The following is a 14640-nucleotide window of genomic DNA, read 5'->3' on the forward strand; positions in this document are numbered from 1 at the left end:
AAAAAATCCCGCTGTGAATTTTCAGATCTATATATTTTTAGTATTCATCACAAAATTGTACTAAAACGTACTGCGTAGTAGGAAAGTATATTGCAAACGAAATTGTATCGACAAAGTACAATTGTATCAAAAATGCCAACACTGTGTTAATTCGTTGCTGGCTCGCCAACTCTGAGCACAAGTGTGCTTCACACGTATACGCATGCTGGTACAATCATAAAATTTTCAAATAGTTTTTGAAGTCACACCAGCAGCAGGTACAATCACACCACAAGAACATACACGGTCAATCGACTTGATGGGCAATTTAACAAATAAAGCATATTAAGGGCCATAAACTTATCTATTTTAAACTACTGTAGTATAAAAACGTAAGGAACATACAATACATATATTTATATATATATATCAGTTTTTCTTAGTTTAAAATTTCATCTCTTACATAGATAAAAAAAAAAATTAGATCAAATAAAGCATATACAACTTTTTCATGCCAAGTATGAATAAATTCTTCAAAGGGCTAAAAAGGGGCTAGGGGCAATTTTAAGTTTATGTGGCCAAAAAAGTATGTGGTAGCTAAATCTAGCCACCAAAGGGCTAAAACGGCAACACTGTCAACAGCAAATTCAGCATCTCTCAAAAACGAAAATAATTTTCATATATACATGAGCCGTGATGGACACTACCACAAACAAGCACGAGCTAAAAGTGAGCAAGTGTTAGTGTGCCTAATTCAGTTTCATACTCAGGGTTTTTAATTTTTTACCAAAACTCTAAAAAAATTACCAAACTCAGAATTTTTTTTATTTTTTTATGTAGATAATTTTTTGGCGGCGACCGAGCTTAGATTTTTCGAGCGACAGATAAGGTTTTTCCTCTTTTTTGTGACAAACCCCAAATTTGCATAAATATTGCATAATAGTAAGTTAATATTTTAACATATATGTATATGTATGTTAGAGTGGTTCAAAAAAATTTTTTTTTTGGAAATTCATAAACGCTACCTCAAATTATTGTTATTTGTGATAAAAAAGAGACACGTATTTTTTTATTTAAAAAAAAAAAATTCTCTAAGAGGTCGCGCTGGTCGGTTTTTTATAAAAACGCTGATGTTCTCAATTTTTTTATTTTCTTGACATGTTAAAATGCAGCTAAAAATTTGTTTTTTACATATAATTCCTCTAGTATTATTGGGCAACATTCCCTTAATTACATACCTGTCTTGGGCAGTTAGAATGGGCCTAGTGCCTGAAAATATGCTCTCACACGTTTCCAGTGGGTTTCTGGGGTTTCTGATTACGAATCTGATGTCAGATTTTCAAAATTCAAAATGGTAGATACAAAATGGCGACCAACTTTAATAAAATGATTGGATTTGTTTGAAACTCTTAACCGCCATTTTGAAAATCTGACATCAGATTCGTAATCAGCAACCCCAGAAACCCACTAGAAACGTGTTTTAACCCTTGACAATGTTTAAAACGTTCAGTATCAACGTTTTAATTTTAGTACTTTTTTTTTAATTTGATCGCCATATTGGATCCGCCATTTTGAATTTAAAAAAATTGGCTTCAGATTCGTAATCGGCGACCACAAAAACTCTCGAGTTCCGTGTTTCGAACAAATCCAATCATTTTTTAAAAAAATGGTCCGCCATTTTGAATTTCGAAAAACTGACTTCAGATCCCTAATTAACACCCCCAGAAACCCCCTGGTAACAAGTTCCAACCCATGACAATGCGTAAATCGTTCAGTATCAACGTATTAATTTTACAAGTGTCTTTTCGAGAGCATATTTTCGGGAACTAGACCCATTCTAATTGTCCACGAAAGGTGTGTAATTAAGGGAAAGTTCCCCAATAATACCAGAGTAATTATATGTAAAAACCACATTTTTAGCTGCATTTTAACATGACAAGAAAATAAAAAAATTGAGAACATCAGCGTTTCTATAAAAAACCGACTAGCGCGACCTCTAAGAAAACTTTTTTTTCAAAATAAAAAAATACGTGTCTCTTTTTTTATCACAAATAACAATATTCTGATGTAGCGTTTATGAATTTCCAAAAAGGGTGTTTTTATGAACCACTCTAATGTATGTCATTTTATTCATAATGAAAATACATACGAGCATATTTTGAACGGCAATCTACATTTATGTAAAATATTCATACACAGATTTATACGTATAAATATTTGAAACATTAATTTAGCTTTGAATTCAACTTTTTTGTAAAATAGATTTTGCATTATTTGGGTGACTTATTAACCAGTAAATTAAATTACGTTTAACAGTACAAAATATCTTTTTAAAAGAGAGATTAATTTAAAAATTTGTAAATCTTTATGCACTGCATAAAATCGATGAGACTGAAACGCTGTTTGCAATTACTAACTTTTTAACGTTTAACTTTTTTCTCATTTTTAACATTACGTCAAAGGTTTGTATTTAATTTGACACCACATGTACAGATGCGTGCAACTAATTAACAACGAAATTCAAAACGATATTGCTTGCATATTATTTTTATTTATTTATTTTTAATAATTTTCATTTAAAATATAATTCAATCTATATCAGAAACCACAATAACAAAAGTTGCAAAGCTTGCACAAATTGCAAAAAAATTAATCAAACTTCAAAAATTGTCATCGAAATTTCAAAATTTTTAATTAGAATATTTAGAAAATTTTCGGGTATGCAGTTTTGTAGCCCATTCAATTTTAGTATAATAAAGTGCAAGTTTCAAGTCGCTAAAAATTACCGTTGATTTTTTAGAATTTTTTTTGTCGAGGGTGTTGCGGATTTTTTTCCATGTAAAAAAATATTTTGATCATGTGTTATATGGAACAGGTGAATTTTTTCTGTAATTTTTAAGGGGTGAAAAATTAATTATGTCATAACTTTTGACGCACACCATATACTGCTTTGAAATTTTATATGCTATTAGTACTTGTGTGTACACTTCATATGGTAGCTAAAGTGTACTTTAAAAAATAACTAAATGTCAAGTAACAAAAACGAGGATGGTTCCGTGCGCAGAAGTGGAACACTTTTGACTGTCATTCACCTGGGAGTGGCCAGAAGCGATTCTTGTGCGTACGGTTCAAATCGTAGCTCACAACGTCCGGATATTTATATCCACGTATCCTCCGGGTAGCAACCAAACACTCGTTTGGGAGCGAGCTAAAGTGAGAAGGCGTAAAACTTCGCGTGCGCTGGGTTTGGGTCCCGCCACGTTAAAACCCCGCCCAATGAAAAAAATCTAAAAAGCCTCGGATGAGACCCCCTTTTTCTGATGACGACCACGGCAAACGTATAAAGGACTATGATTTAAAGGTATCCAGGTGCATACCCGGACCCTTAATGGGGAAGGTGCCTCTGCCCGGCTGGTTGATGTCCACGGGAAGACAAAGGCTGACATCACCGCCATCCAAGAAATGCGATGGACGGGGCAAGGAAAAATAAGCGTGAAGCCTTGCGACGTCTACTACAGTTGCCACGGAAAGGAGCGCAAATTCGGTGTTGGATTTGTGGTAGGAGGGAGACTCCGTCGCCGAGTACTGGCGTTCACCCCGGTGGACGAATGTCTAGCCACAATCCGCATCAAAGCTAGATTCTTCAACATCTCGCTCATCTGCGCCCATGCCCCGACGGAAGAGAAAGATGAGGCGTCCAAGGATCTCTTCTATGAGCGCTTGGAACGTACATATGAGCGCTGCCCCCGACACGATGTCAAAATCTTGCTTGGCGATTTTAAAGCCAAGGTTGGCAAGGAAGGGATCTTTGGCGCCACTGTCGGAAAATTCAGCCTCCACGACGAAACATCCGATAACGGACTGAGGCTGATCGACTTCGCCGGGGCCCGAAACATGGTAATATGTAGTACTAGGTTCCAGCATAAGAATATCCACCAAGCTACATGGCTGTCTCCAGATCGAAAAACGAGAAACCAAATCGATCATGTTGTGATAGAAGGAAGCAATGATTCAAGCGTTTTAGACGTACGTACACTCCGGGGGCCAAACATCGACTCGGACCACTAACTTGTTGTAGCCAAGATACGCACCCGCCTCTGTGCAGCAAAAAATGTGCGCCCAAAAATGCAAGGAAATCTCAACGTCGAAAAGCTGCAATCACAACAGACGGCAAACTCATTCGCCACTTGACTCACACACCTGCTCTCTGAGAGCACTCTTCAACAATCCGACATACGCGAGCAGTGGAACCACATTTCCCGATCATTAAGTACCGCCGCCGAAGAAGTAGTTGGATTTCAGCGAGCCCGAAAGAACAACTGGTACGATGAGGAATGGCAAGAAGCCGCAGAGAAAAAAGTTGCCGCCTACAGGGCCACGCTGCGATCGGGCGCAACGCGAGCCATGTGGGACCGTTATAGGGAACTGAAGAAGGAAGCGAGACGTATTTGCCGCAATAAGAAGAGAGAGGCCGAAATACGTGTGTGCGAAGAGCTTGAGATGCTGGCCGACAGGAAGAACGCCCGAAAATTCTACCAGAGGGTTAGGCGACTTACGGAAGGTTTCAAGACCGGGGCGAACTCCTGTAAGAACAACAATGGCGACCTAGTGACCGATGTCCAGAATATACATAAATTGTGGAGGGAACACTTTTACAACCTACTGAATGGCAGCAGCGCTGAAAGTAGTGAAGAAGACGAACCCGAGTCCCCAGTCGATGATGATGGAGTAGCTGTGCCACCGCCTGACTACGACGAGGTACGAATAGCGATTACGCGGCTGAAAAACAACAAAGCTGCTGGAGCTGACAGCCTCCCAGCCGAGCTATTCAAGTACGGCGCCGAGAAGCTGATGGGGTGCATGGATCAGCTCATATGCAGAATATGGTCAGATGAACGCACGCCCGACGACTGGAATTTAAGTGTGCTCTGCCCAATCCACAAGAAAGGCGACCCCGCCATACGCGCCAACTACCGCGGAATCAGCCTTCTAAGCATAGGTTATAAGGTCTTATCGAGTGTATTGTGCGAAAGACTGAAGCCCACCGTCAACGAGCTGATTGGACCTTATCAGTGTGGCTTTAGGCCTGGAAAATCCACCATAGATCAAGTATTCACAATACGCCAAATCTTGGAAAAGACCCGCGAGAATAGGATCGACACACACCATCTATTGGTCGATTTCAAAGCCGCTTTCGACAGCACGAAGAGAAGTTGCCTTTATGCCGCGATGTCTGAATTTGGTATCCCCGCGAAACTAATACGGCTGTGTAAAATGACGTTGAGCAATACCACCAGCTCCGTCAGAATAGGGAAGGACCTCTCCGAGCCGTTTGATACCAAACGAGGTTTCAGACAAGAGGAATCCCTTTCGTGTGATTTCTTTAATCTGATGTTGGAGAAGATAATAAGAGCCGCAGAACTGAACCGCTCAGACACAATACTTTACAAGAGCGTACAATTGCTGGCGTATGCCGACGACATCGATATTATCGGTAAAAACAAGGGCTACGTCTGTCCTGCCTTCTCGGGATTGGATAGAGAAGCAAAGCGAATGGATCTGGTGGTGAACGAGGACAAAACGAAGTATCTCCTGTCATCACACAAACAGTCAGAGCATACGCGTCTTTGCACCCACGTCACTGTTGACAGTTACAAGTTTGAAAAAGTAGATGACTTCGTTTATTTGGGAACCAGCATTAACACCAATAATAATGTCAGCCTTGAAATCCAACGGAGAATCACTCTTGCCAACAAGTGCTACTTTGGGCTGAGTAGGCAATTGAGAAGTAAAGTCCTCTCTCGTCGTACAAAGATCACACTCTATAAGTCACTCATCATGCCTGTGCTGGTGTATAGCGCGGAGGCATGGACAATGAAAGCATCTGATGAGGCGGCTCTTGGAGTTTTCGAGAGAAAAATTCTGCGAAAGATTTACGGACTTTTACGCGTTGGTGATGGTGAATATCGCAGACGATTTAACGATGAGCTGTATGAGCTTTACAAGGATATAGACATAGTGCAGCGAATTAAAATTCAGCGGCTCCACTGGCTTGACCATGTCGTTCGAATGGACAGAAACGCTCCTGCTCTGAAAATATTCAACGCGGGCCGCGATGCTGGTAACAGAGGAAGAGGAAGGCCTCCTCTGCGTTGGAAAGACCATGTGGAGAAGGACTTGGCTTCACTTGGCATTTCCAATTGGCATCAGTTAGCACAGAAGATAAATGACTGACGTGCTGTTTTGGACTCGGCCAAAATCGCTTAGGCGGTTACAGCGCCAATAAAGAAGAAGAAGAAGAAGTAACGAAAACTGTGTAACTCTAATTTTCTCAATTTTCAAAATTTTCGGTTTATTGCGAATAGTTTTTGAAGCATTTCCTTCTAAAAACTGTTTAAGTATGCATTGTATTCTACAAACAATTACGAATAGTTTTGCTACCTTAACAAGAGGTGTGATTTCAGAATAAACCATCTTGATCTTGATCGTAATTTTTATTCCAAAAACATCTTAATTAAAGGCACATTTGAAAAACACGTCGAAACGATCTAAATATTTTTATAGCTACTAGTCCTTATAACGTTACATATAAAAAAAATAAAGTAAAAAAATAAATAAATAAATATACATACCTGTAAAATGCTTCAAAAAATGTCTTTAGAAGTGTGTAAAAACCCCGATTTACTACTTTTAATGATGCTCCTTCTTGTAGTCAGAATATTTCGAGCGTGGTATCAAATCAACTTTTTTCGACAAAGGTTCTGATAGTCGTTCCATCGAACCTTCTAAATTCAATGACGTCCCCAGTTTTGCCCGATTGACTTCACTTTTCGAGATAGCGGTACTTACAAATTTGCTCAAATTTTAACTATTTTCTAAAAAAAAATCTCCCTAATTTTTGAATTTATTTTACTAAAATTTTGCACACAGTTGTATTTTTATATTACCTTTAATATCTCTTAAAATCATCGAAATCGGTTCACTATAACATCTAGCTCCCATACAACTGATTGTTCAGAGACGTTGGTTTGCGTTATAACTATTAAGCAGGTAAAAATTTAGTATAGGTTCAAATTAACATATATCACGCATACAATTTATTATTCCGGTATGAAATTAGAGCTATAGGGTAAAAACACATATCTGAGTAATCAGTTGTATTGGAGCTATATGTTAAAGTGAACCTATTTCGATAATTTTAAGGGATAATGAAGTTAATATTAAAAATCGTTATGTGTAAAATTTTAGTAAAATAAATTCAAAACTGAGGAAGTTATTTATAAAATAGATAAAATTTAGTCAAAGTTTCAAGTACCGTTTTCTCGAAAACCGGAGCCAATCTGGTGAAACGGGAGATGCCCTTGAATTTCGAGCGTCCCAAGTAAGTGAATAATTTACAACTTCCACATCGTAATTTGAACCCAGCTTATTTTTTTTGGTTTTCTATTGCAGCGATCTAATTGTTTATTCCTCATCCAACTTTGAAGCACTTGATGAAAATGAATTACACTTATATTTATCGATTTATTACGATATTACGAATAGAATCATATATAAAACATAAGTGTTCCCACAAATTTAAAAAATTAAACTTTTTGTTTTGAAAGTGTTCCTGTTTTTTAGATTTGCTCACATGCATGCATGCTATAAATAGTACATAAATATATCATTTGAAGCAAGTAAATGAGTATACATATCTGTTAGACTTTTAATAATATCGCTAGCTAAGAGTGAAAATGCGCTAAGTCCACTCTTAATGCATTTATATTTTAATTTCATGGGATCACTTAATATAAAACAATTAGGTGCTTAACTCTTCCAATGGCAAATCGTTCTAATGCGAGCAATGGAGCTAAGCCGTAGTCTATTCGATAACCTGATGTACATAAATGTATATCATGAGTTCACGTGTGCAAAAACTTGCAAAGTAAAAGGTATGTTGACTCAAAGTGAAAGTTCACCTGGGGTGAAGTTGCAAATTAACCAATTTTTAATACCCAGAACAGCTGATCAAATGCTCGGTTTGAAATTTACGGTAATACATAATTAAGTTGTTGATAGAGCTCAACATTTTTTAGTGAATAAGTAATTTGCACACGTTTGCTTAGATAATTACTTTCGACGATTATTTAATTGACACTCCTCTTATATTTTAATGTTTTTGGCTGCAAACGAAATTCCGATCAGCTGGGCCTTACACTTGAAAGGTTTTGTAAATTTTGGGCTCGCATACTCTTTCCCTTGATAGTTTTCATTAAACCATTTTTATTGAGCTTGAGGCCGGTTTATGTGAAAAATTTGTTGCGGGAAAACAACAGTGATATTTTACTATTTGAGAAATAATCGTACGTTACCATCCTGCAAGTTTCTTATGGATAATTATCACGGGAGATGTTATTAAACAGTTTTAAAAGTTATTTAGACTTTAAATATATTCACATAATAAAAATTTTGAACTCTTCCGGTTCCAAACAATTTCACAAAATGAATCTGATACCTTTTCACCTTTAGTTAGCGGTATGCCTAAATTCTCAATGCAAGCTATGACTTGTAAAATATTTGCCTCATTTGGAGTTTTAACAATTTTCCAGCTCGAAACTTATTAGACCCTTCTTGAGACTAGCCAGAAGCTGCGCATCTGTCTTGTGCTGCCGTTCGACTCCTCTTCAGAAAGCTTATCTGGTAAAAGTGGTGAAAGAAGAGTTGCGTCTCTGTACTTTAGCTATCGGTGACGGCGCCAACGATGTCTCAATGATACAGGTGTTTGATATGAGGCTAACCACTTTAAACTGTACTAATTGGAGTCTTTATGTAGATGGCTGATGTTGGCGTTGGTATCTCCGGCCAAGAAGGTATGCAAGCAGTAATGGCAGCTGATTTCACATTATCACGTTTTCGTTATTTGGAGCCCTTATTGTTAACGCATGGATACTGGTGTTACGATCGCTTATCGCGCATGATTCTTTATTTCTTTTACAAAAATGCCGTAAGTATTTTATAGCTGCTAGCAACCATCATTATTTATTGTTCTTAGCTTAAATTATCTTCCAATATTTGAAGGCCTTTGTGTTCCTAATATTCTGGTATCAACTCTACTGCGGATTTTCTGGTTCTGTTATGATAGATCAGATGTATCTGATGCTCTATAATTTAATATTTACATCGTTACCTCCCCTTGCCATCGGCGTGTATGATAAGCGCGTGCCCGAGGATTTTTTATTACGAAATTGTTTTTTGTACAAGCATGTAAGTTCTTCATTAATATTTATGTTCATGCAATTATTCTTCTTGATACCATTTAATTTTGTACTAATTTCTAAAGGGTCGACTGGGTCTCGCTTATAAACCTCATGACTTCTGGATAATACTCCTAGATGCCCTTTACCAAAGTTTAGTAGTATTTTTTATGGCTTTGTGTTCATATGCTGACTCGGATGTTGGTATTTGGGAGTTCGGAGCGACGATTACAGCTTCCTGTTTATATACGAATTTAGTTCACGGTGCACTAGAAATAAGATCATGGGTATGTAGCGGCAGTGAAAGAAATTAAATATTTTCGAAATACGCATGCACACTTTCGATTGCAGACAATATTACACGCGCTCTCTATTATCATAAGTCTTGGTTCATTTTATGCCTTCTCTATTATTTATAACGCAAAGTGTGTTAACTGTTTTGGACTACCGTCTACTTATTGGGTGATATTTCGCTGTTTCGGGTCTGCAGTGCATTGGCTCGTGATACTCATATCGACCTTGGTGGCCGTTTTACCGCGGTAAGTTTAGCATGCCGTTATTAATTGATAGTGTTAAACCTCATACTTTATATTTTGTATACGCTTTCTTTGCAGACTCCTGTTTATAACCATTAAAAATGCATTATTTCCTGCTGATAGTGTAAAGATTTTGCTACAAAGACAGAAAGACCGTAGTAGAGGTGATGCTTTGTTAGTTGCTTGGTCAAGGTCAACATCAGCTTCATCAATTTTTAGGTAAAGAACACACAACACGTGCTATTTACCAATATGTACCTGCTTACTTGCACCATTCATGCCATGAAATGCGGCTTGTCTGTTTCATTGGTACGTTCGCCGTACAATGTTTGTACCGTCTCAATAATTAAAAATATCACTTTATTCAAGAATCAAAAAGGGATCATACAGAAACTGCAAATGCCATATACATACAACACATTGGTGTGTACTACTTTTTCAAATTAACGATCTCAGTGGAAAAGTTTATGTCTGGGAATGCAAAAAGTAACGTAGGTTATAGGGGCTAACCTACGTACGAAAAGATGCAAGAATTTCTCCTCAGCGATGTCATACGAAAGTAATGTGTCGCATTTCGCTTAACGAAACTATGAATAGAAGCTATATATAGAATTTAAAAAAATAATAATAATTATAAAAATAAAAAATAAAGTCCGAGCCACAGGTTTTGAACCCGTGATCAACAACACACGACAGTCGAACGCGCATCCATTCGGCTACAGCAGATGTTGCGATAACATGAAACAAAAACATACTTGAGTTAGTTTTCAAACTTTTTGCTTTGTTTGTGGGAATTGCATTCCCATTTTCCCACTGGGACATTACTATATTTCCACATTAATATTAAGAAATTGTAGAAATAAATCTATTAACCAGGGACGTGAACCGGATGAAAAATTTGGTCGGTTCGGTTCAGCGGTTCGAACCGTTGTTGCACTTTTGGATTGGTTCGTCAAAGCGGGTTTTTGGTCTTTGAACCGGGATTTCGGTTCGGTTGAACGGTTCGAAAAACCAAAAAATAACGCGCAAATTTAAGTGTCAATTGTAAAGTGCAGCAACGCGTAAGGTTAAGGATCAAGTGAGATGGGCTGCCTTTACATTTGATATTGTCACGTGGTAAAAAAACATGGTAGGTGTTACCATGTTTAACAAAACGAAAAAAGTGGTACATTTATCTATTGAAAATTGGTTGAAACGAACCTTTAAACCTTTAAAGAAAGTGGTTCGGTTTTCGGTTCGGATCAAACATTTGTGGAAAATTTCGGTTCGGTTAGTGGTTCAGTTAATTAATAGAAAAAAGCGGTTTTCCGGTTCAAAACCGGTTCACGTCCCTGCTATTAACTAGACTTAAAAAAAACAGTTAATTTGAACATTTCAATTCAAGAAGTAAGACGGAAGAATGTTGTTGTTGCGCAATACTCTGGAATGGATGGTACATATCTTTTGATCGTATATGTACTGTGTAGGTATAGGTTAGGTTGATGTGGCAGTCGGTTCGAATTACCAACTCACTTAGACCTTTTTGAAGGTCCATTGTGATACCACTGCAGAACACGGGAACCTCTGTGACTAATCTTCAGAGAACCATTTCGAAGCTCTTATAAAGCGTAGGATTGGCTTTATTCCTACGCATGATAATTCCGTAAGAGAGCTAAAGAAGGGCCTACCTAAAAAGCCTGCTCTCCTCCTGGCCAGAGCTGGGCAGCTACAGAAGAAGTGCTCTACGGTTTCTTCCTCTTCCTCATCCCTGCAACTTCTACAATATTCGTGGGAGAATATTCCTAGTCTCGAAGAGTGCCTGCCAAATAGCCAATGACCGGTAACACAAGCCATGACCCTTGCAATATCCTCTCTTGAGAGGCTGAGCAACTCTTTCGTCTTTTTCTTATCTATTTGTGGCCAAAGTAGCCTAGTTGTTCTACAAGTGCCCTCCTCTAGCCATGACCTGTTTGCCTCTTGGATCATGCTGTTTCGAAGTTCTCGTTTGCAGGTTACCATGGGTATCCCTATTGTGCCTCTGTTTTCACATAGGGGGAGACTGGTACCCTTTCTGGCAAGCTCATCGGCCCTGCAATTTCATTCAATATCTCGTATGTCCCGGAACCCAAATTAGGCTGACCTTAAAAACGGCGCTGATATCGTTTAGAGCTGCTAGACATTCCTGCGCAACCTTCGATCTCAGTATTACCATGTTCATTGATTTAATGGCCGCCTGGCTGTCCGAGAAAATATTAATCGTAGTCCTCGTTACGACATGCGTACTAAGGTACACAGCCACCTCCTTTATAGCTAAAACCTCTGCCTGATAAACACTGCAGTGGTCCGGAATTCGTACGGATAATTCTAGTCCTAGTTCCTTGGAGAAAACTCCGTAGCCAACCCTATTGTCTAGCTTGGATCCATCCGTATAAAAATTCAGTTCCCACCTTCTCCATGGTCTTGGTGTTTGCCATTCTCTTCTTGACGGGATGCTCGTCTTGAAGAGCCTATCGAAGGTTGGTTTAGGGGCGGAGTAGTCCACTTCTTGTTCATGACTACCCAGAGTGTGAAGTATAGAGGCGTGACCGAACCGCCGATCCTTCCATAGCACCATGCTTTTTAGTCTGAGCGCTGAATCGGCGGCCGCGTATTTTCCCACCAGGTTTAATGCGGGCAGATTGGTTACCACCTCTAGCGCTTTGTTTGAAATGCATAAAAACGCTGTTCTTTGGACTTTACTCAATAGTTTTAGGAAACTTGACTTTTGAGTTGCTGGCCACCATACGAGTATTCCATATAATAATATTGGCCTGACCACCGAGGTGTAAAGCCAATGTGTAATACGAGGTGTTAGCCCCCACTTGATTCCGACCGCTTGTTTGCAAGTATGTAGTGCAACGTTGGCCTTCCTTACTCTTTCCTCTATATTCGGTTTCCACGAAAGTTTCCTGTCTAATATGAGTCCTAGATACTTAACATTCTCCTTCAAAGATATCTCCACACCCATAAAGATTAGCGGTGAGACTTGTAAAGAGAATTGCTTCAGTTTTTTCGGGGTTTATTCCGAGCCCCCTACTCTCTGTCCAATTTCTAAGCGTGGCCATGTTAGAGCGCAAAATCTCCATTAGGGTATTAGGGTATTTACCTTTAACGGCAATTGCCAGATCGTCAGCATATGCAGTGACGTGGCAGCCCCCCCTCTCTAGTTTCTTCAGCAGAGATTTTACTGCCAAATTCCAGAGAAGAGGGGAGAGAACCCCTCCCTGAGGAGTGCCTCTACAGACCTCTCTGCTTATTGTGGTGTTGCCAAGCTTAGCGGTTATCTTCCTGCTGACAAGTATAGACTCAATCAGCGCCGCTACGTTGTGGTCAACTCCAAGCTCTTCTAAGGCACCCGTTATGGCGCTTGCTTTAATGTTGTTGAAGGCGCCTTCTATATCAACAAAGGCAACCAGAGTATACTCTTTATCAGATAAACTTTTTTCCACCAACCCGACGAGCGAGTGCAAGGCGGTTTCCGTAGATTTGCCCTTCGTATAGGCATGCTGCGCTGGGGAGAGCCTACTAGTTGGTATCACGCCCCGTACATAATCGTCCACTATCCTCTCTAAAATTTTGAGCAAAAAAGACGTAAGACTGATGGGTCTGAAGTCCTTGGGGTTGATGTGATAGGACCTACCTGCCTTGGGTATGAAAGAGACTTTTGTCTCTCTCCAGCATAGCGGAATATAGCCCATGTTAAGACAGCTTCTTATAATAGACGCAATGAATGGGGAGATATAACTCCGTGATTGCTGCAGTTCTACCGGGTGTATGCCGTCCAGTCCCGGTGACTTGTAAGGACCAAAAGTCTTAATAGCCCATTCGATTTTCGCCTTAGTAATCAGTCGATTTCCTAGATCAGATAGCCCCCCGTCATTTATGGGGTCGTTAAGTTCCATCGACTTGCTTCCAGGGAAGTGTGTGTCCAGGAGGAGACCTAAAGATTCCACGCTCGTCGTAGTCCATGAGTACCCTTGACCCTTGAGATAGCCAAGGTTGCATGGCGACTTTACAAGAATTTTTCTTAATCTGGCCGCTTCCGTGGTTTCCTCAATTCCCTTGCAATAACTCTGCCATGATTTACGTTTCGCAGTTCTAACTGCTTTTTTGTATATTTTCAAGTCAGCCTTATAGGCTTCCCAGTCCTCTGTTGTTCTCGTGGCTTTGGCCTTATTGAACATTGTCCTATTTGATTCACGTTACGAGGATAACTGTTTTGACCACCAAGGTGGTTTGTTTTCCCCTCTGTATCTAACAACCGGGCATCCGGCTGACAAAGAACTATTCATGGCTTTAGTGACCTGATTAACCAACCCGTCCAATTCCACCCGCGTGGCGGGGTCCCGGGGAGGTATCTTTGGCAATAAAGTCCTCAGTTTTTTATTGTAAACCCTCCAGTCGGTATTACGCACATTTCTGAACTCCCTAACTTGGGGGGTCTTAAGATCTATTTCGAATTGAATATAACAATGGTCCGAGTAAGACTTTTCACTAATTACTCTCCATCTCTTGATTTTGTGGACAAACGAGTCCGAAGTCAGGGTTATGTCCAAAACTTCCTCTCTACTCTTTGTTATAAAGGTCAGCTCTGAGCCTAAATTCAAGACACTAAGTTTTTTTCCTAGAATGAAATCTAGTAACGACTCACCTCTAGCGTTCGTGTCCGTACTCCCCCACATCGAATTGTGAGCATTAGCGTCACAGAAGACAACCAGTTGTTTTTTCTTATAGGTTGCTTCCTTGACTAACGTCTGAACCTCCTGTGGTGGTGCGTCCTTGTCATGGGCCATGTAGGCAGAGGCTACCCAGAAGCTGGTTTTATCCAGTTCTATGCTTGCCGCTACCAAATCGCCGTCACTGAGCTGTGG

General features: G+C 39.5%; 1 protein-coding gene across 3 annotated transcripts in view; it reads left to right on the top strand.

Annotated features, from left to right (window-relative positions):
• The window catches only part of LOC118735089 (probable phospholipid-transporting ATPase VD), a gene marked incomplete at its 5' end in the record, with an annotated part of 309599 nt that overhangs the window by 254750 nt on the left and 40209 nt on the right, over positions 1–14640 (top strand). For 2 of the 3 annotated variants that reach the window (XM_036464700.1, XM_036464701.1), the window contains 6 exon segments: positions 8571–8739; positions 8795–8965; positions 9040–9225; positions 9302–9502; positions 9567–9754; positions 9830–9970. In XM_036464700.1, coding sequence (XP_036320593.1) covers positions 8571–8739; positions 8795–8965; positions 9040–9225; positions 9302–9502; positions 9567–9754; positions 9830–9970 — 1056 coding nt within the window. 3 annotated transcript variants of the gene reach the window in all.

Source organism: Rhagoletis pomonella, unplaced genomic scaffold (genome assembly GCF_013731165.1).
Source record: "Rhagoletis pomonella isolate Grant_MI unplaced genomic scaffold, Rhpom_1.0 Rhpom_scaffold_00003, whole genome shotgun sequence".
Taxonomy (NCBI): Eukaryota; Metazoa; Arthropoda; class Insecta; order Diptera; family Tephritidae; genus Rhagoletis; species Rhagoletis pomonella.